At 36.9% G+C, this 23,200-nt stretch overlaps 3 protein-coding genes, 1 long non-coding RNA gene and 1 pseudogene across 4 annotated transcripts; all 5 read left to right on the top strand.

Annotated features, from left to right (window-relative positions):
- The first annotated feature begins 536 nt into the window (after positions 1-536).
- LOC106382149 (xyloglucan glycosyltransferase 4-like) lies at positions 537-3,887 on the top strand. The gene is made up of 4 exons (XM_013822113.3): positions 537-1,522; positions 1,651-1,959; positions 2,346-2,750; positions 3,032-3,887. Exons 1-4 carry the CDS (start codon positions 884-886, stop codon positions 3,704-3,706), a joined length of 2,028 nt encoding a protein of 675 aa, XP_013677567.2. The 5' UTR covers positions 537-883; the 3' UTR covers positions 3,707-3,887.
- Positions 3,888-9,592: 5,705 nt separating this feature from the next.
- Positions 9,593-10,469, top strand: LOC106382150 (annotated as a pseudogene).
- Positions 10,470-11,417: 948 nt separating this feature from the next.
- On the top strand, positions 11,418-12,226 carry LOC125581474. The gene is made up of 3 exons (XR_007319090.1): positions 11,418-11,676; positions 11,785-11,832; positions 11,916-12,226. It is a non-coding gene; the product is annotated as an uncharacterized LOC125581474 (long non-coding RNA).
- A 3,588-nt stretch (positions 12,227-15,814) lies between these two features.
- On the top strand, positions 15,815-18,741 carry LOC106382151 (peroxidase 31). Its single transcript, XM_048746985.1, has 2 exons — positions 15,815-16,049; positions 16,094-18,741. Exon 2 carries the CDS (start codon positions 16,132-16,134, stop codon positions 17,098-17,100), a length of 969 nt encoding a protein of 322 aa, XP_048602942.1. The 5' UTR covers positions 15,815-16,049; positions 16,094-16,131; the 3' UTR covers positions 17,101-18,741.
- A 2,416-nt stretch (positions 18,742-21,157) lies between these two features.
- LOC106378696 (glutathione S-transferase T3-like) lies at positions 21,158-22,419 on the top strand. Its single transcript, XM_013818789.2, has 3 exons — positions 21,158-21,944; positions 22,100-22,197; positions 22,315-22,419. Exons 1-3 carry the CDS (start codon positions 21,158-21,160, stop codon positions 22,417-22,419), a joined length of 990 nt encoding a protein of 329 aa, XP_013674243.2.
- The last annotated feature ends 781 nt before the right edge of the window (positions 22,420-23,200 follow it).

Raw genomic sequence — 23,200 nt, forward strand, 5'->3', positions numbered from 1 at the left:
AAGTAGATTTCGTTTTCTACTTCGTAGAATGTCATTTCTACTTTTTTAGAACATAATCTGAAATTTATAATTTTAACTTTTTTATAACTGAAAAATATACCATTAAGTTCATATATGTATTTTAACAAATGTTACTATTTTTCCAAAAAAAATTCGTTTGTAAAACTATTTATTAAAATTATTTTAATAAATATTAAAGGGTATTATAGAAAAATATGATACAAAATATAGATTAGTCTAAAAGAACATAGTTAGTATTTGTTTTTGCTCTAAAAAGAGTTTTTGAAACCTTTTCAGATACAAAGCTTGTTTATACTATGATATCTTATTCAGTTGTTAATTGCATCTTTAGTTATGAACGCGGGAGATAATAATAAATAAGATCTTCTAAAAAAAATAATCCTGTTATAAGAAATCGACTTTTTGATACAAAAGATGTAAAAGGTCTTTCTTTTTGAATTTAAATTTAACATTTTAATTCAAAAAAAAAAATCGACTTTTCAGACAAAGAAAATACCTTCACTCAACAACAAAAAAAATCAAACTTTTCTAGTATTAAAAAAAAAAGAGAGAAAATTCAAAGAAAGGAGGACTCTCTTGTTCTTCTTCTCTCTTCTTTATTACTAGTTGTTCACTTCATCACATGTTCCTCGTCTCTGTCGCTCTCAAATCACAAGTTTCAGTTACACAGCTGCGCAAGCGTATCTAAGATTCTGATCTGAACGCAGTCTTGTCTGTAAAAACAAACGATCCAGTTTTCATTGGAAATATAATGAAACAGTGTTTCTACTTGTCTGTTTCATCTTTATAATGACAAACATTTCTTAGTACCAAACATCATCAATTTCTCCTGCTCTTCTTTTCTCCTCTTAAGGCTTCACTCATGGCTCCAAACTCAGTGGCAGTTACAATGGAGAAGCCAGATAACTTCTCTATACTAGAGATCAACGGCTCAGATCAATCCTCACTCCCTGACAACAAACGAAAATCCATCAGCCCAAAACAATTCTCATGGTTCATCCTCCTCAAAGCTCACAAAGTCGTCTCTGTTCTCTCATGGCTCTTCTCTTCAGTCAGAAAGCGAATCGCTTTCTCCTCAAAACACATAAACGAAGAAGAAGACCCCAAAAGCAGAGGAAAACAAATGTACAGATTCATCAAAGCCTGTCTTGTTATCTCCATAGTTGCCTTGTCCATTGAAATCGTCGCGCATTACAAGAAATGGAATCTTGATCTCATGAACCGACCGTCTTGGGAGGTTCGTGGGCTTGTGGAGTGGTCTTACATGTCTTGGCTCTCGTTTCGATCTGATTACATCGCTCCCATTGTCATCACTCTCTCCAAGTTCTGCACTGTCCTCTTCTTGATCCAGTCTCTTGATCGGTTAGTCCTCTGTCTTGGCTGCTTCTGGATCAAGTTCAAAAAGATCGAACCTAAGCTCAAAGACGATGAACTCGACTTGGAAGACGCATCCAAATTCCCAATGGTTCTCATTCAGATCCCAATGTGCAATGAACAAGAGGTAAGCTGTAAACATACTCTGTTCTTTCCTCTGTTTTTTACTCTGTTTTCCACTGTTTTCCTCTGTTTTCCTCTGTTTTCCTCTGTTTTGTGTTCTGTTCTGTAATTGTTATGTTATGTTTATGCTAGGTGTATGAACAATCTATTGGAGCAGCATCACAGCTTGACTGGCCAAAGGATAGGATCTTGATTCAAGTTCTTGACGACTCGGATGATCCAAATTTACAGCTTTTGATCGAGGAAGAAGTATCGGTTTGGGCCGAGAAAGGCGTGAACATAATCTACAGGCATAGACTGATCAGAACTGGTTACAAAGCTGGGAATCTAAAGTCAGCAATGACCTGTGATTACGTTAAAGATTACGAGTTCGTTGCCATTTTCGACGCAGATTTTACACCAAACCCTGATTTTCTCAAGAAGACTATTCCTCATTTCAAGGTAATCAATCACACACAATCTATGTAAACACTTTCTTGAAGTTTTGTAAGTTACGATGATGTTTTCAGTGAAAATAGGAAACTTATCTTCCAGTTATACTGATCACCGACACAACAGTTGTCTTGTTGTTTTATTCTATCTTTATCAGTGGGTCATGTTCAAATAACCGACAAAAATCAACAACGTCGTTGGTTGATTATCACAGCACAAGCCTTCAGATTAAAACTTGTTGAATCCTAATATTGATTTTGTTTTATTTGGTGGATTCATTAGTTAGTGTTTCCTTTGTGTTTTTACATTTTTACATGTCATCATGCTTGGACTAATCAAAGTTAACGTTTTGCATATGAAACAATCAAATTAAACATTGTGTTGTTTTGTTACAGCGTAATCCAGAGCTAGGATTAGTCCAAGCAAGGTGGTCCTTTGTGAACAAAGACGAGAATCTCCTAACGAGGCTACAAAACATAAACTTATGTTTCCACTTCGAAGTAGAACAGCAAGTGAACGGAGTGTTTCTCAACTTCTTTGGTTTCAATGGAACCGCAGGAGTCTGGAGGATCAAGGCATTGGAAGAATCTGGCGGGTGGCTCGAGAGAACGACAGTAGAAGACATGGATATCGCGGTCAGAGCACATCTCAATGGTTGGAAGTTCATTTACCTCAATGATGTTGAAGTCACTTGTGAGTTGCCTGAGTCTTATGAAGCTTACAAGAAGCAGCAACATCGTTGGCATTCCGGTCCTATGCAACTTTTCCGGTTATGCCTTCCTTCAATCATCAAATCAAAGGTAAATAATACTAAAACTCAATTTCTATAACACATATATAAGTTAAATGTTCTCAAGTGGAAAAGCACGACAAGCAAAGCCTAGAGGTCGCAGAGTGACGGTTAGGACGAAACTAATATTAAATAGTTAAATATTGTGGTTTTGGTTTTCGAGATTAGGATTTCGGTCTAGAACCTCTTGATATTTAAAAAAAAATGTTCTCAAAATCAGCTGTCTAGTGAAGATCCATAACATGAATAAGACTAAATAGTTTTTTTCGATTTTCAATTTTGATTTTGCAGATATCAATAGGGAAGAAGGCGAATTTGATCTTCCTCTTCTTTCTTCTAAGGAAGCTTATTCTACCATTTTACTCATTCACACTCTTCTGCATCATACTTCCATTAACAATGTTCATACCTGAAGCCGAGCTTCCTTTGTGGATCATCTGCTACGTTCCTATTTTCATTTCACTTCTCAACATTCTTCCCTCACCTAAATCTTTCCCTTTCTTAATCCCTTACCTCCTTTTCGAAAACACAATGTCTATAACCAAGTTCAACGCCATGATCTCTGGGTTGTTCCAGCTTGGATCGGCTTACGAGTGGGTTGTGACCAAAAAGACTGGTAGATCATCTGAATCAGACTTGTTAGCGTTTTCTGAAAAGGAAGAGAAGTTGCATAGGAGAAACTCTGAGTCCGGTTTGGAGCTTTTAAGCAAACTCAAGGAGCAAGAGATGAAACATGCGGAACAAGAAACCGAGAAGAAGAGCATTGGAGGGCTGATGAGGTCGAATAGCAAGATGAAGAAGAGGAACATGGTGTTCAAGAAAGAGCTAGGGCTTGCGTTCTTGCTTCTAACCGCAGCTGCAAGGAGCTTTCTATCAGCGCACGGTCTTCACTTCTACTTCTTGTTGTTTCAGGGGCTGTCTTTCTTAGTTGTAGGGTTGGATTTGATCGGAGAACAGATCAACTAGACACACACACAACAAGAGGATAAACCGGTTTATATTCGCTTATTTTTGTTTGATTTTTGATTCTTTTCCCTTTAAATGTGGGTTTTATACTTAACTAGGTTCGTGTCCGCGCTACGCGTGGATTATATGGTTCTATAACTTTCTTATAAAATTTAGCATAAACATATGAAATGATTGATAATCGTTGTGTAGGAAGGGAACGAACCATAAGTTTGGCAAAAAAACTGATATAATCTTCAGTTGTAGTTTATACTTGCAGTAAAAGAAAATTTACAAAACATAAGTGAGTGTATACGAACTTCAGCATAATTCTCTAATTACTGTGTTTTATTCTTAGTCCCAAGTGAATGTTACACACTAATAAGAAGATATAGCCGAACATGTAGAGAGTCATACAAACTGGTGGTTTCTTATGTTTATGATTGGACATCTTTTGTATCAAAAGATAAAAAATGATTGGATATTTTCTTGAGCAAATGCAAAAATGGAAGTCCGTCTATCGGCATGAACGTTATAGTCTAGCTCCTTATTTCATTATTTAACTACATTGCTTTGAAACCAACTTTTTTTGTTGGCTGAATACATGGTTGGTGAAGCTGAAGCTTTTGTGTCGGATACTTATACCAAGCTAACTTCAGAAGAAATATTTGAAATTTTGGTATATAAACGACAAATTGTTTATTAGAGAGGGTCCGAACAAAAACTGCATACTAGGTGTCGTAAATATTTGAGTAATCCCTGGCAATTCTGGATTTTCTTTTGCATTTCACTCGCATGAGTCAAAATTGACACACTTTAAAGAAAATTTAACAGAAGCATTGACCCAAACCTATTACATATAAAAAGACAATTTATCATACGACACTAATGCAATTCAAATTTTGCAATCCATATCTTTTAGATTAAAAAAAAAAGCAAACCCTAGAAAATTACCTTCTTCACGTGAACCTTGAGCTGCAAGTCTGGAATTTTCTTTTAAACCCTTGTCAAAACATAACCTCTTTCGTCATTTGGAGACGCAAAGCTTTATATCACAAACCAAATTGTTGTTTAAAGCGCTGGTTGAATCATATGAATACGAATTACCACAAATGTAGCTCAGTAAAAAAAAAACCATTCGTCTTCTCTAATTTGGGGCCGATTCAGATTCAATTTTTAGCCAAAGGTTAATTACAGAAACACGTTTTCAACCCAATCCAGCAGCTGAGAAGTGCCATTGCATGCCCAACACTTGAGCAGCATTTCTTTGTTTTGTATTCACTGAATTTTCTCCCCATGAGTATTATCGTACATCACCGAATATTTCTTGTACTTATCCTTTTAACCCCATATAACCAAACAAAAAAAAAAAACAAAAGATCATAAAGAGATAAAAATTTGAAAGTGAAAACTTTTTTGGGGTTTAGGTGTAGACTTACGAATGGTGTCTCTGATTTGAAAAATGTATTGGAACTTGGAAGCCAAATCACTGAGACTTGCAGAAGCATTAGCGGTAGGAACTAACCAATAGAGTCCGTACCGTATTGATGAGAAGAGACAGAAGCTGAAATCATTAAGACAGTAATCAGCTAAAGGAATTTTTTTTATAGAATATGTTTTGATTTCCTAAACGGCTAAGCCAGAGAGTTAACGACGATGGAGGATGTCTGGTTTTGGAGTATAATACGTAAGGGGTTTTATAACGATAGTGGAGTCGATTATATGTGTTAGGGGTTGGTTATTTCTTTTCCAACGCCATTTATGCGCAAAAAGCTCGGCTTAGCAACAGACCTTGCATGATCATTTGATCAACACGAAAGAGATCCTACGGTTTCAAGTCTCAACTAAGTGTTTGTTAAACCTTGTGCACAGCTGATGACTGCAACAAAAAAAAAGAATTAACCACCAATGTTAGATTCCAAGGTTTTAGTTTGGAATATAAACCACACAGTACCTTTTCTGCTCTTCTTCCCTTATCTTCTTCCTTAGCCCTCGCCTTCTTCATCTTCTTCATCAATCTCATCATAATCGTAATCAATCTCAAGGTATGCATCCACCACCAGTGAATCAATAATGTTTGATCTTCATGATAATTGATAAACCGCAGCAGTTGGATCCGAATCGATAGTAACTATCTTGAGAGCTTCATCCACATCTCTAACGTCAGATAAGCTTCTTAGAAACTTGTCGTCAATAAGGGAAGAAAGAGATGTTTCTGAAACATCAGCGGGGGCGTTGGCCTGCATCTAACGAACATTGCTCCAGCGCAGATCTCATCCAATCTTTGGTAATTTCTTAAGAAATCAAATGTTGACCGTACTTCACAAAATCAGAATCGTTTAAATAGAAAAAAAGAGAGAGGGAGGAAAGTGAAGAGGTAAATGTAATTCTGTGATTACTCACTTTAATTGAACAATAATAGATGGATATAAAGGGAGGTGGAAAAGAAATAGATATTGTAACTGGTGTACTTAGGTTTTGCAGGCCAAAAGAAAGTTACCGGAGAAGAACAAATTTTCATTGATTAATTTACTCGGCTAAGAGAAAAAGGTGACTTGTCAGTGACATGTCAGGAAGCTCATTTCTGATTGGTCTTAATTTCCAATCTGATGTGGAAGGCCTCTCATCCCTTTTAATATAGTATAGATTTTTCAAAAACTTATAATGTCCTGTTTCATATAAATGAATGAAACGATTAATTTACCATCTGATCTTGGCCTAACAGTTAAATTGTAAATCTTGGATGTTATGTATAAAGAGTGGTTTAGATTCTGCTAATGATCAGACTGAGAAGCCATACGAGCTTACTTTACCTGACCATGATTTGGTTTGATATTCTTAATGTAATATGATCATAGAAGCTAATGACATGTTACGTGAGAACTAATGAGGTGTCACCTGAAAAGTAAGAAGAAGAATAAGTGGTTGTACATACTAGAATGAAAATAGTATAAATAGAGATGATTGTAATTGAGAAAGATTAGATGATTGGTGCCTCTTGTGGCTTGGGATTGTTTCTTGTTGAGATTCAAGTTGAGTGTTCTTTGTAATTCCTCTATTCTTAGCAAGAAAGTGACTGTGTCCTTATTATAATGATGATGCTACAGAGTTCCCTCGAAAAGAGCATCTCTAATCCCACTTTATTTTCTCTTCTAAAATAAAGTTTAGAGTAAAAATGCTTCAATAGTACTCTATTTTCTACTCTATAATAGTGTAAACCTATTTTTTACTCTATATATATAGTAATATTTTTATTTTTTGTTTATCATTCTATTTTTCACTCTAAAATAGAGTACTATTAGAGCAACATCCAATTCTATTTTATAATTACTCTATTTTAGAGGAAAAAATAGAGTAAACCATTGGAGATTGTCTAAACCGACTAGTTAAACATGCAAGAAACGGGTTTTAAGTTTGCAAGCTTATTTACTAAACTAAACTTTGTTTGTATTATTGTATAGTGGTCAACTATTCAATAGATTTGCTATACTCCCACGTTTTTCAACCAAGCAATACAAATATCTTTTAGCTAGGTGCGTAGAGATCATACTAAAGGATTTAATTAGGTTCATAAAATGACTTTTTATCTGCTGTATTTCCATAACTGGGGTGTGTAGTATTGTAACCGATGCAGAATATGATCCGCGTTTTTATAATCACATAAATGTACAGACAAAGTGTCTGTTTGCTACCATGGTGGTCGACCTAAGTGGAGATGGTCTAAGTGCCCTCGATCCACTTATGTCTGTTTCATGCATCTTTTTATGACTAAACGTTTGACGTCACATCTATATTAAAGTAATTTTGTTTAAATCTGCTTTTAGTCAATTATAATCGATGAATAATCTGCTTTTTTGTTTGGTTGTTCAAAAAAAATTTGTAGATGATAGTATAGATTCACAAATATTATATATGTGTGAACTGATCAGGCAAAACTCCTGCTCCAAGACTTGTCAATCCAACTTTTACAGAACGTAATGATAGAATCAGCAAATGGTTGGAATTATAAACCACGTTATACACTGTAAGAAAATAGTAAAAACCGGCTAACATAAATTTAGATATTTGGCCAAAAAAAGAAGATATTTGGACCATGGAAAAATTATTGCTACAAGAGCACCTCTAACGGGGTTCTTCCCTTTGGGATCTTAATATATGTCTTATATATATGTATATATATATTACTAGGGCCGGTCCGTGCTACACGCGGGAATGGCTATCTTGTTGTTTTGGTTTGGGTGATTGTTGTTTGTGTGTTATGACTACTAATGGGGGTGATATTGTATGTTAATGTTTTTTGTATATAATTATGTTTGGGGTGGATTCTTTGATTGGAAGAAAGAATATAGGTGGTATATTGGTATGTTTTATTTTTGCTTCTCCTGGTGGTTGGATTAGAAGTGTCTTGATGTTTGTTGTTTTTACAAATGTTTAGCTCATATTTGGGGGTCACTTGGAGTTTATTTTGTTTTGGACTCGTAAGGAGTGGTATTTGGGTTTGATTTCTTGTTTCATTTTACAGAGCTTTCATGTTAATCTTGTTCATGACAACTCAGGATAAGTCCGCCTGACATATTTTGTATGATGGATTTTGTCATAAGCTACATTAGGCCTTCGTTCTGTATGTATATTTGTATTTTCCTGTATATGAGCATCATGTACGTGGCACCTTTTGTATGTTTTCTAAATTTTTTATTAGTTATCGATTATTTATGGATCACACTACCATAATGTATCACACTAAGAGTTTTATTTACTTGTTGCGTCACAAATTATATACACAATTCATATCTTAAAGTGTTTGTTTAAACTATATAAGAATCAAAAGAGTTTATTTTGTTTTGCCTAGCCATTGGTTCTCCATCTTCTACTGGTTGCATATGGCTATTTTCTAATTAATTTAAACTTATAGAGATTGCTTAAGTTCATCTAGACATGTATTTATCTACTATTATGTTATTTTATAGTTGACACTCTTTCTAAAAGTTGAATTTGAGTGTTGCATATATATATATATGTTGAACCTTAGTGATTACATGACATGAAAAATAGTTTAAATTAGAGAAATATTAAAAAAAAAATCGATAGGACACATAATTAGATAGTATTATGATATTTGATAAATGACCCTTTTTATTTGAAATAGAATTTGAGTATTGCGTACTGAAACTAATCCTAAGCAATGGATCGAAGACAAAAAAAAAACTAATCTTGAGTAAATTAAATGATATGAGTAATATATCGACTAATTTAAACTTAGACAAATTTTGTTCTAAAAAAAAACTTAAATTTTATACAGATTGTCTGAACCGAACATTGGTGCGTTAGCTTTATTCAAAGAGGAAATACTGCATCGAGAGCTCTTATTATCTTAACCTATGCCATCCATGCTTTCTTGGCCATTTTGGAAGCTGCTCCAGCTGGAGGCTTCTTACTGTTGGCACCACTTGGAGCTTCTCTTGTAGTCGGTTCTCCCTGATGTCTGCAATAAATGGGGGGTGGGGCTGAGTCTCATGTGGGTTCATGCACTCTCTAGCCTAACGTACCAACAGATGACCAGCCTCATAGGCACTAATGTTATGTAAGTTTGTCATTTCCCAATCAAAACCATCAAATAGACCTTCAGCAGTATCATTAGCAATAGTCATCTCCACACGATATCAGTCAGTAAACATGCATGTAAATCAGGGGTATATCTACGTGTGTGAACTTTCAGTGCAAATGATTGATAATATAATGTTATTGAGTGATACATACCGAGGACACCGACAACATTAGTATTGTTGCAGTGCACGCAGGTAAAGGATGAGACAGTCCGCTGATGTTTCTTGGCACTTGGAGCAAGAAACTTAACACCACCCTTTGTCCATCTCGATGCCGTTGACCTCAGACGAAAGTCAAACTCCAACATTCTTTGAATATTAGCATCACATACAAAGTTAAAAAATGCATGACTAACAAATTTCAAAGCTAGGGTCAGTATATTCACATAGTTAACTTGATTATGACTCTAAGAGGCGATAAGTCGACGATAAGGAAACGCCACATGCACCTTACCGAAGAGTTCTTGAAAGAGAACCCTAACATGTGTGCCTACATGGCTCCTTCTCTCGACGCTAGGCAAGACCTCGTGGTCGTTGAAGTCCCCAAGCTAGGTAAGGAGGCATAAGTGAAGGCTATCAAGGAGTGGGTCAGCCTAAGTCCAAGATCACACACGTAGTCTTCTGCACCACCTCAGGAGTTGACATGCCTGGTGCTGACTACCAGCTCACCAAGCTCCTTGGTCTTCGCCCTTCCGTCAAGCGTCCCATGATGTACCAGCAAGGTTGCTTCGCCGGCGGCCCTGTCCTCCGTCTCGCAAAGGACCTCGCTGAGAACAACCGTGGCGCACGTGTCCTCTTGGTCTGCTCCGAGATCACAGGCGTCACCTTCTGTGGCCCTTCTGACACTCACCTTGACTCACTCGTGGGACAGGCATTCTTCAGTGACAGTGCAGCCGCACTCATTGTTGGTTCGAACGCTGACATCTCCGCTGAAGCCCATCTTCGAGAAGGTGTCTGCCGCGCAAACCAACCTCCCAGACTCGGACGGTGCCATAGATGGACACTTGAGAGAAGTGGGACTCACCTTCCATCTCCTCAAGAACGTTCCTGGACTCATCTCCAAGAACATTGAAAAGAGCCTAGACGAAGCGTTTAAACCCTTAGGGATAGCTGTGATGATAAACTCATTGAGATCAGCCATGGTCAAAGGTTCAACCTTTGCATAGCCTCTAAGAAGTGAAGCTGCTGATGTATTCTCAGTGTCTTTGGAGACCAGCCTACATGGATAAAAAAATATCCAGGCAGATTGAGTACTGGACACGTAATATAACATATTCATATGTAATTAATCATTTAATAATCACCAAGATACTTACTTGTAAAAGTAACTTTTCCCTGCATAAGTCTCCTTGTCGAAACAGCTATGTGTCCCTGATGCATTGAGAAACAGAAATGAAGAAGAATCCATAATCAACTCACAGGTTCTAAATTTATTATTCAAAAGAGGTTCAATGAAGATATGAATACAAAAGTCTGATAATCATGAGGGGAAGAAGAAATCTTAATCAACCGACGGGTTCTAAATTTCGCAGTCAAAAGTGATTCAACGAATATAAAATACAAAATTCTGATAATCATGAGGTGAAGAGGAAATCATAATCAACAGACGGGTTCTAAATTTCGCATTCATAAGTGATTCAATGAATATACAAATGCAAAGCTCTGATAATCATGAGTTTTAAAGCCAGAAATAGTTTAATCCTACAATTATCATGAGTTTAAAGAACATAATAACCTTAGAATCATGAGGAGAAGCATCTCAATGCCTTCAGCTCACCACCGAGTTTGACGTTTCTTGCTTCCAAGAATCCGAGCAGTCGCACATCAACGCTGGAGGAACATCGCCTGTCTTTCAAATCAGTAAGAAGGATTGATGAATTAGCCATTATATTGTAAATAAGTTTTACATCGGTCTCAGATTTGGAAGAAGAACAGAAACCCTGATGGCGACGTGAAGGAGATAAAACCATGATTATCGGCAATTCTTAAGGGGGTTTTTAAACTAAATGACTGATATAATTAAATCATAAATAAATAAAAACTTTGTTACCGATCCTTAATTAATGATCAATCCTGAGAGTGGTTTTTCAACCACCATCCCATTTAATCTTTTTTTTTTGCTTTCTCACCGCTTCTCGTGATCTTCGTCTGCTGAAAGGATCCAAACCGACGAGCTACTATGTCTCTCACCAGTTGCTTGCTTCCCTTCCCTCAAGTCATCAACGGCTCCTTCGGCCTCCACGTGTTGTTGCCATATCGCCGCCTCTTTTTCTAGCTTTCCGGTAAGCATATGTGCTCATGGATCCAAAGATGGTAGGTTTGGTGAAATCGAGCGTTAAGCTCGGCTGATTCGCCCTGCACCAGCACGTACCCCGCCTCTTCAAACTGGTGAATTTCATTTTCTGATTCCTTTAATAATCCATCGTGTTAATTTTTCATTGATATGTAATTATTAGGGTTTTTTTTCTTTGTTTTGTGTTTCACTGAATCATGCAGAGACAGCTCATCCTCAACGCAGTGGTATTGGCTCTACCATAGCTGATGGTATGTGTGCTGATTTTTATTTTTCCTTGATAGTTTTGTGGTATGGTTTGGTGATGATATGTTTGTTTATTTTGGAACTATAGGTATGACTTGGGGGTGCTGGAAACGCAATTGGACACAGGGTTGTGGATATGCTGTGATGGGACCAAGAACCATTAAGCATGAAACCGTTGTTTCTGAGGCTGCTGCCCCTGCTTCTGCGCCCCATGTTGCCAACAGCATGGGCTCTGCTTCTTGTAACAGTTAGTCCAAGGCTTTCCAGGAAGTAAGTTTAAAACCCCTTTGCTTTATCGGCAGCTACATAACTTTCATGTTGTTGTTGTAGTCTTATCAAGTTTGTTGCAGCAGGGTTACCATACACTATAAAGTTAATTTCAGTTCATTGGTTCACAGATTCTAAAGGATTGAGTTCCTTTCTTTTACAATTTCGACACACTATAATGTCACAAAACTCTCATCTATGATCTTTCTCTGTCTCTTCTTGTGTGTACATTGCCTGAAACTTGATTACAATTCATCTTTTTAATTTTTTTTAATTTTTTTAAGAACTCTTCATTAAAAAACTTCCATTGAAGCAAGAAAATTAGGTGATTCTTAACTAAAGTTTTTAACTAAAATTTAATACTTAAATAGTCTTTAAGAAACCTAATGGATTTCTAGGGTTATTCATGCTCTAAGAGACTAAAGGGTTTCTAAAGCTGTGGGCTATAATTTCGATTAACAGAAGCCCACAAATTATCTTTATTTTCGTTTAATGAAACTGTGAGTTTTGATGCATAAGACACATGTCAATAATAGGTTAAACGACTTTCTTACCTGACGCTGACGTGGACGCACATGAGTGAAGCAAACATATTTTTATATATATAGATAGATATATGTATAAGTAATTGTGGAGTCCACGATTTTTGTGTAACCCTGTAGATAATGGTTCTTAAAAGAAGATTTTAATAATCTTTAAAAATTCTTATTTACGAGATTCCACAATAATTATGGATCTCACAATTATTTATACATATATAATACATATATATATATATATATAATACATATATTAAAAATCCGATGGGATGGGAAGAACTCCACTGGAGATGGTCTAAGAGCATGATTAATCCAAGATTCTTAGAGTGAGGTTCTTAACTTTCGGTACGAACCCCACTTTAAGAATTCTGGATTAATCATGGTCTAAGAAAGTTTCTGGTTTGTAGTCGTCTCTTTTTATGGATTTGCACGGCCAAGCCAATGACAGTGTACACATTGTGGGTCCGCTAAATTACATGCTTCGACAAAAAATCACAACTGTGTCTAGCTATCATATTACATTTCCAGTTTTCTTTGAATAACTCGTCTTCTAGAGTAAACTACATGCAAAATTTAGGATTCTACAATCATCCGACAAGACCTCGATAGTTAATAACGTCTCCAATGGTAACTGATTCCAATGTGTTACTCTTTCAAATTTCCAATGTAAAGATCTTACAAAGATTCAAACAGCTTAATAAATAAGATCATGCACATTCAACAAATGCACATTCAACACCTTGGAAAAATTAGTTAAGATAGCATTTTTTAAGTTTTTGTCACAAAATAGTCTTCAAATAGAAAATAACCAAAATAAGATTTTTTAAAGAGTAAAAATGTATTTTTATCCTATGGTTAACTAATCTATGCTTATGTTTTAGAGTTAAGGGGTGTGGGTTTGGGGATATGATTTCAAATTAAAAAAAAACAAAAAATAAATATTTAAAATTTCAAAATAAAAATGAACTATTTTAGTTATTTTTTTTCTTAAGGGGTATTTTTGTGACAAAAACTTAAAAATAACTATCGGAGAGAATTGTGTTATCGAAAGCGTCTAGTTATGTAGTCACCTTACGCCATGCCAAATAGCTGACATATGATCTATTGGTCTCAAGAAGTTCATCATTCATTCCCTACTCACGACTCATCATATAACTCACTATAAAACCGGACATCTTTGTCACGTAAAGGAGACCTGTCTTTTTTTATACACCAAGTCCTTTGCATGTATTTCTCATCATCACATCATCCTTGATATATTACTACCATACTATAATCGCCATCACACATCACCATCACCATCTTATCATGAGTTCATTACATAACATCACCATCAAGAAAGTAAATTATGCCACAAACTACATTATATGAGAAAAAGGTATTAGGTAAAGGTATCGTGAGATAACAAACTCTAATAGTACGAGATCTTTTGGGATGGAAACCAAACGTAAATCCATGTGGGCTTGCCAATTAGATCCAAAGTGGACAATATCGTACTAATCGGATAATAAAGAGTTGGACATAGGCTGTACAATCCCAACAATTGGTATCAGAGCGGTTGACGAAAAATCTGCAAAAGACCAATATACCATTCGAGAGATGAATGGTATCTTATGAGTTAGGAATGAGAAGTGTGTGTCAGAGATCAAGTTAAAAAGATTCTGGAAGTCAGTTGTGGAACACGAGATGAATGTGATCCTTAGTTTGTGAGGGAGAATGTGAGATAACAAACAAAGTCTCATATTGGAAAATTAGACAAATAGTGTCTAATATATAAAAAGATGTTCAATTCTAATAGTACGAGGCCTTTTGAGATGAAAACCAAAAATAAATCTATGTGAACTTGTCAATTAGGTTCAAAGTGGACAATATCGTGCTAATTAGATAATAAAGAGTTGGACATGAGCTGTACAATCTCAACAGGTATTACGGTAATTATGCCACAAACCATAAACTATGTATTAACACTAGCAGAGATTCATGTTTTGTGATTTTGATAGATATAAAAATTTTGAATCTCATGAAACTTAAAGTAACAGACGCGTTGGTCGGTACGTAGTAAACAAATTGTGGAGATAAATATTCTATTAATTTCTTCTATATGTATTTGCTCGACTTAAATAATACAGTATTTATTTATATGCTGTGTATAGATACTGAAGAAAAGAGAGCAGAAGCATATTTGGAGTTCCTTCGCTGTCGATATCTTATGATAATTTGGACCATTACAGTTGTATTTTGCTGTTATTTCTTCTATTGGGTATTACAAACAGAAGATAACAATTAATAACCAACCCAAGACACCTATTTATTTTATCATTCAGCACCGACATTAACACAAAATAGATAATCACAAGTACCATAGAAATGTTCATGCGGTGATTATTCAAATACTAAACAGATGCATCACATAAATATCTGGACTGCCGTAACAGCACAAATGAGGTTTCTTAAACTGAGTGCTTATCAAGCATATGGCGAAGGAGACCATTCCGTTATCATCAGGCATTGGTAAGAGAATCATATGGTTTCTTAAACATATCAAGCATTATTTTAAGGTGTGAAGTTAAAAGTACATCACTTCAATCCAGACAAAAAGATGACACTTCTTTCTTCAAACACAAATGTACTCGATGATTTAGATAGAATTCAAAATATATGTATTTTCTAATCCAATGTTACGAACTAAAAAGTCATAATAATTCTGAAATACCGAATCGCCACGTAACTCCGAACTAATCAAATGAAACATGAGACTTTTTAGATTGCTTCTCTGTCTTCTCCGCGTGGACGAGAGAACTATGTAACACACACACACTAATGTCCGTCAATTCCTCTTTTTCCCGAATTTATGCTAATTATTAGATTCAGAAAAATAATTAATAGCTACATAAATGATACACAAAAACATCACCAGATGATTATACATTTAAACAAAAAAAAACAATATATATAAATTATACAAACTATATAAATTACATTATAACATCTATTGACTAATGTGTTATGTTGCAAATATCTTGTACATAATTTTGATAGCTATGAAAATTTATCAGATTTGTACCGACAGATTTAATGATGTTTAACATGTTATCACAATTTTTATTGTATAATATAGTATTACATTTTGAATGTTTTATTTATATGTTTTGAATATTTTCCAAATTCAGAATCCCACACATAAATTAACTACATAAAATTTTCAAAATTGTAAAATATAGAATCTTTTTGCATAAATCTTGAATACGAGTTAAGAATGCTCCGTTTTCCCGTTATAAATCTTTTTGACTCGCACACACATACATACCCCGTGAAACTGGACATCGGCGCGTGGCCTTCACTCTCCCTCCCACTTTCTTCTTCTTCCTCCTCTTTCTAATTTCTATTATAATCACAAACGCTTCCTTTAGCTCACACACTCTCTCTCTCTAGCTCCCCAAAATCTCATCTCTCTCTCTCTCTCTCTCTCTCTCTCTCTCTCTCTCTTCCGCTACATCAATGGCGGAACATTGGCCACTCAAATCTCTCTCCCTATTCTTCCTCTTGACTCTCCTCGCCTCCACCGCCGAACCTCGCCTAACGACCGACTTCTACTCCAAATCATGCCCTCGCTTCCACGACATAGTCCGCGACACAATCTCCAGCAAACAAATCACCAACCCGACCACCGCCGCCGCCGTCATCCGCCTCTTCTTCCACGACTGTTTCCCCAACGGCTGCGACGCGTCGATCCTCATCTCCTCCACCGCCTTCAACGCCGCCGAGCGCGACTCCTCCATCAACCTCTCCCTCCCCGGCGACGGCTTCGACGCCGTCGTCAGAGCCAAAACCGCCCTCGAGCTCGCCTGCCCCAACACCGTCTCCTGCTCCGACATCATCTCCGCCGCGACTCGCGACCTCCTCGTGACCGTCGGCGGTCCTTACTACCCGGTCTTCCTCGGCCGCCGCGACTCGAGAATATCCAAAGCCTCTCTCCTCGCCGACCTCCTCCCTCTCCCGTCGTCTCCGATCTCGAAGACCATTCGCCAGTTTGAGTCCAGAGGCTTCTCCGTTCAGGAGATGGTCGCTCTCAGTGGAGCGCACTCGATCGGATTCTCGCATTGCAAAGAGTTTGTGGGCCTGGTGGGTCGGAACAGTACCGGGTATAACCCGAGATTCGCTGTCGCGTTGAAGAAAGCTTGTTCTAATTACCCGAGAGACCCGACGTTGTCTGTCTTCAACGATATTAGTACTCCGAACAAGTTCGATAATATGTATTACCAGAATATCCCCAAGGGTCTTGGGCTACTTGAATCGGATCACGGGTTGTACTCCGACCCGAGAACCCGGCCTTTTGTTGATCTTTACGCTAGGGATCAAGATCGGTTCTTTAAAGACTTTGCTAAAGCGATGCAAAAGTTGAGTCTTTACGGTGTAAAGACTGGTCGACGGGGAGAGATCCGGCGAAGGTGCGATGCCATTAACTGAGTTTTTTTTTTTTTTTTTTGTTTTGGGGATAAAATGTGAGATATTTGAGAGTTTGAATCGTCTGAGTAACATTGGTGTTACATTTCAATTTTAGCTACATGTGAAATTTTTATGCATTTGAAACCTGGATCAGTACGAATAGCCTGAACTTCAATACTTTTTTTTTTTTTTGATAAAAGAACTTCAATACTTTCAGATTGTAGCATAAATGTATTTTTCTTTTGTGTGCTTTCAACTTCTCGTCTGCATATTCTAGCGGGACAGCTATATCATTACTGGATACCCGAATCTTACGAAAAGACAAACAAAATAACTAGAAAAAGTTAAAATCACTCATAACGAGAACAACTATATCCTCTGAAACGCTCTTACACTAGCCACCAATGCTAAAACATGATCTGTCTTCTTGTTTATTCTTCCCACAGTAGTCTCAATGTCTTCCCAGTCAATTTTGAAGCATAACTATAGCAAGTAAGCTTAAAAAAAAAAAAAAAAAAAAAACTATAGCAAGTAGTTTACCTTACAACCCATAAGTCTTGCATTGCGAAAGAATCTTACAAAGATCGTTTTATTTTCTCTCAATATACCAGTCCATACCATAGGAGAGTCCAACTACTGTTTGCACTTCTATAGTAACTATTAAGCTAAATTCTTATTGCTATCATGGGTAAGCTTAGATGCTTAGGATACGTTTATTTGCTAATATGATGAGTGAGGGTGGTCACTTAATTTAGGTAAATGAGATAATTAAGGAGAATGTAACATTAGTTTTTCTCTATTTAAGAATTCAAAAGAAAATAGCCCCAAAATGGAAACTTTCCCACTCTAATTTTTATTGAAAAAGAATTATCAAGCAGAGGAAGAAACCAACCTGGAGTGTGGCTTAGCCTTCAAGTCAGCTCTATATATTGCATTCCTACGCTTCAAAGAATAAAAGAAAAACAAAAAGCAAATCAAAGGAGAAGTAAAAAAAACTATGGTAGGTTAGGTGTTTTGTTTGGAGCATAGATCGTAGAAGTCTCACGACTGTCCTAAATCATATCACGGGAGCATAACGGTTTCTATATGCGAAGCATGTTCTGTAGCCATTAAAACTACTGGTTCTGACAAACAAGGAATCAAATCTTTGCTTGTAGAACACGAAAGAACTGGAGATTGTGATCCAAGAAAAAAAGAAGAAGCCAGTTTGTCCTGTAAAGCGTTGCAGCGAGACTCTGACTTTGGCTAACAACCTTACTTGCAAAGATTCTGGAGTCAAGTTTTGTCTGAAACATCGGTTTCCTACAGATGATGTCTGTAACAAGAAGACCTTTTCTAACTCAGAAACAAGCTCGAGATGGAATGACATGTTTATGGAAGTTTTGAGTATGAGAAAAGAGCAAAGGCTGTGGAAGAGGAACAACTTCTGTTTCATCAAATTCTCCTCCATCGACTAGATCCTTTTAGTTTCTTTAATTGTAACAGTTTGCATTAACAACAATCTTCTTTTAAGTCTCTCATGTATGATTCTCCATTGTTTTCAAGAGCATTTTAATATGTGGTATTTTTTTTAAAACAAGGAAGAAGATAATTGGTTTTATCGATAAACCAATGTATGTTACAATATACAGAGTAATTCTATCTCCCAATGTGAGCTTGCTAGATGATATATTCAAACGATCACCAAAAGAACACAAGCATAGTTTTCTTCCTGTATATAGCAGAATATCTTTGACTTATGGTTGCACCAGTTTATTGGCTTTTTCTGTATTCAAGCATCACAAGCTTTAAAAGCTTTCTTCCTGTATATTAAAGAATATCTTGACTAGTGAACCAAAAAAAAAAAATCTTGACTTTATGGTAGCACTGGCTTATAGTTTCTACCTCTCATTCAAACACAAGGGAAATTCCAAAACCCTTGTCCAACCTCTCTCATTGGAACACTACGTGCATGATCACCCTCTGGAGGTTGTGCAAGTTCTTCAAAACCCTTGTCTAGCCTCTCTCTCATTTTATTTTGCATTTTTTCAAAAAGCTAGAAAACTTCGAAAAGCCATGTAGTCATGTTAGGACTGGATCGAACTTTAGATATAGGTTCAAAATATTTTCAAGCCGGACCAGACTCAGGATTTATGGATTTTGCGTTAGCCCGGGTTTGGTCAGCCCAATTCATATTCCTAGCTAGAGCCATAGTGTGTTGTTTACGTCATTTCCAACCCAACTGCAAAACACCATTTTAGTGTGAATTTTACACCAAAACTTTTTCTAACCCAACACTAAAAATCACAACATTTTAGTATAACACTATAATTTTATACCAAATTTGGTGTGACACTATTCACCACACTAAAATACTATTCACTTATTTTATTAATAAATTATATTATTAAAAACGAAAATTAAAAAAATTAAATACATATAATATTATAAAATAGCTTTTAGTGTGAAGTTTAGTGTTGTGGTTGAAGATGAATTTGTTTTTAGTGTTGAAACTACACTAAAATAGTGTTGTTTTGACACAAATAGTTTTATGGGTTGGAGATGCTGTTAGGATGTAAAGTTCACGTGATGACAGTCTCTGCTTCTCTTTTACCTTTCTGCCAACGCTTCTCAGTTCTTAATTCATGCTATATTAGGTACAATTTCTACAGTTGAAAAACGTGTTGACAAACTTTTAGAGGAATTATGTTTATAACCGAAAAGATAAGCACCTCATGCACACGTGCATGGCCCAAATCAAATAGTGGAAATCATATGGTCGATAGCTAGAGTAAGAACAACATTAACTGGGGTTCTAATGAGGGGTTGTTAATGTTTTTGGGTTTAAAAAATGATAAATACGTAATTAAGCAAGCGACGTCGCTTAAATTAGGGACAGAGGAACCGTCTCTAATGGGACACGTGTTGGTCTTTGTTCGCGTCGGTTCCTCTTTCTCGACGACTCCGCGTGTCGTTCTCATTCCTCGACTATTCCGCCTGTTCTGATCTCTCCCTCGATGATTACGATTACGCCTCTGTATCGTGATCTCTCATCGAGGACGATCTCTCCTCGACGGATTCAGTCGGCGTCTCTCTCGACGACTCATTCTCTCTCGACGACTCCTTCTCTCTCTCGCTCTTCTCATTGCCTCTGTGTCTCTCTTTCTATCCTCGACGACTCCGCCTCTCTCTCTTGTGATCTCTCCTCGACTAAACCAGTAGATGATCTCTCCTCGACGGAATCAGTTGGTGCCTCTCTCGACGACTACTCGTCTCTTTGGCTCTCCTCGACGCCTCCGCATCTCGCTCTCTATCCTCGACGACTCTGCCTCTCTCTCGTGATCTCTCCTCGCATTTGTTTCTATTTCTCGACGACTCCGCGTGTCTTTCTCTACGGCCCGTCGCTCTCCTCGATGAAATCAAACCGAAAGGTAAATCGAAATCAAATCTGAATCCTTCTTAGTTATTTTGATTTGTTTGTTGTGTTTGTTTCGGCCTCTTCATTCTATCTCATAAGTCTGAATCGTACTTTGTTATGTTTGTTTATGTCTCGTGATTAATGTGTGGATCACTACTGATACATTTTCATTTGTCAAATACGAGGACTACACTACGGATCAAGCGACATGAAGATTCGTCAAAGACGAGGACTACACTTGCGAAACAAGTAAAACATATTTCTCTGATAGAAGTTTTAGGATCTGTGGTATGAAAGGAATTGATAGTGAATCTCGGCTTAAATGAATTGACTGTGCATCTGGTTGTGTTAATCGATTGTGAATCTGGTTGTGTTAATCGATTTTGAATCTGGTTAGGTAATAAATTGATGTAATGGTTAGATAGAGTTAATGCGATTGGTTACAGCGATGAATGTGCTTGGTTACAGTTAGATAGAGTTGATGTAATGGTTAGATAGAGTTAATGCGCTTGTTAGCTATATGTCTACTCTAATTGGTTGGCTGTGATGAATGCGCTTGGTTATGGTGATGAAATGTTAATTTCTTTCTCTCTTCTACAAAACGTAATCCTTCTTCTCTTCCATCTATCAAACACTCCTTCCTTTCTTTCTATCATATCTTCCATTTCTCTTCTTTCTATCATGGATTCCAATATATATCTTAATTTTGTTGATCTTCTTCAAAGTCAACAAGAAAGTAGCATTGGTTTAGAATCTTCTTATATTCCTCTCTTTGGCACTCAAGCTTCTGAAGGTTCAAACTTCGAACAAGACAGTCCTGCTGCGCGTACACCAAGAAGGACGTGGACACCAACTGATGATGTAGTGCTCATCAGCTCCTGGTTAAACACGTCCAAAGATCCCGTTGTAAGGAATGAGCAACGGTCTGTTGCTTTCTGGAAGAGAATCGCAGCGTACTTCTCGGCGAGTCCCAAGCTTATTGGACATGAAAAACGAGAGGCGTCTCACTATAAGCAGAGGTGGCACAAGATAAATGATTTAGTTTGCAAGTTTTGTGGAGCTTACGAAGCTACAACCAGGGAGAAGAGTAGTGGACAAAATGAGAATGATATTCTCAAACAAGCCCACAAAATTTTCTTCAACAACCGCAAAAAGAAGTTCACACTTGAACATGCGTGGAAGGAGCTCCGAAATGACCAGAAGTGGTGTGAGCTCTCGACGGCAAAAAATGAAGGAAGCTCGAAGAAGAGGAAGTGTGAGGAGGGTTTTATAACAGCAAGCTCTCAAGCTGATACTGCTGTAGATGATGAAGGACCCATTCGTCCCCCGGGTGTTAAGGCTGCAAAAGCCTGGTGTAAGAAGACGATGGTTGAGGGTAAGGAGCTGTCTGACTTTCAGACCATGTGCAGCATCAAGAAGGAGGATTTGACACTGGAAGAAAGGCTCTCCAAGATGAAGCTACTTGACAGTCTCATTACAAAACCATAACCTCTAGTAGATTATGAAGAAGCTTTGAAGAAGATATTAATGAGTTGATGTCTAATTAGTTCTAGTTAAAGATGAAGCTACTTGTAGTTCTTGTTCTATCTCTTGTTCTAGTTCTTGTTCTATCTCTTATTCTAGTTCTTGTTCTTCTTCTTGTTGTAGTTGTAGTTCATGTTCTAGTTCTTCTTGTTGTAGTTGTAGTTCTTGTTGTTCTCGGTTTACATTTTGCTTGTCTTGTGCTTCTTCTGTAATGGAGTTCATGTAGTTATTCTATAAATACAATCGTCTTCTGTTTGTCTTGTTCATTGTTCTGCTCATGTTCTTGTGTTCATTGTTCGGTTCTTTTTTTGCAGGTCAAGAAGAGTGAAAAAGTGATTCACGGACTAGCTCATTGTACTCATGTCAAGCATTGGGAGCGTGTGGTCTTGTTTTCTTCTGTCACGGATAAGAGTTTGTAAGGTGCTCTTGTGTTGTCATCGTTGACATGAAAGTGTGTCACATGTATTGTTGTCTTGTATTGTCACGGACATGTGGAGTTTGTAATGTTGTATCTTATTTTCTTGTGTCACGAAGTTTGTAATGTTGTATCTTGTTTTCTTGTGTCACGGAGTTTGTAATGTTGTATCTTGCATTTTCTATGTAACAAACACAAAAAGCTTGTGTCTATATAACAACAACAAACTCATTTACTCTCTCGACTTGTAACACCAAACTCATCTTCACAACATTAAACTCTTTGATCACAACACCAAAGCCATCTTCTCTCTTTGATCACTATTATGTTTTTGATGACATAATAAACGGTCAGGCTCCGCAAGTCACTTACTCTGTCAATGGAAGAGAGTATCATTTGGCGTACTATCTCACCGACGATATTTACCCGAAATGAACAACTTTTATCCAATCTGTTCCAATACCACAAGGGCCGAAAGCATTTTTATTTGCTCAACGTCAAGAAGCTGTCCGAAAAGATGTCGAGCGTGCTTTTGGAGTCTTGCAAGGTCGCTTTGCCATTGATAAAAATTCAGCACTTTTTTGGGATAAAGTCAAAATTGAGAAGATTATGAGAGCATGTATCATACTCCATAATATGATAGAAGAAGACGAACAAGATGGATACACTCAGTTTGATGTTTCAGAGTTTTAACAAGGAGAAGACACCGGAAGTTCACATGTGGATCTCACGTATTCTACAGATATCCCTTCAAATATCGCCACTATGATGGGTGTTCGAACTAG

The sequence above is a fragment of the Brassica napus genome, chromosome C2, assembly GCF_020379485.1.
Source record: "Brassica napus cultivar Da-Ae chromosome C2, Da-Ae, whole genome shotgun sequence".
Classification (NCBI taxonomy): Eukaryota; Viridiplantae; Streptophyta; class Magnoliopsida; order Brassicales; family Brassicaceae; genus Brassica; species Brassica napus.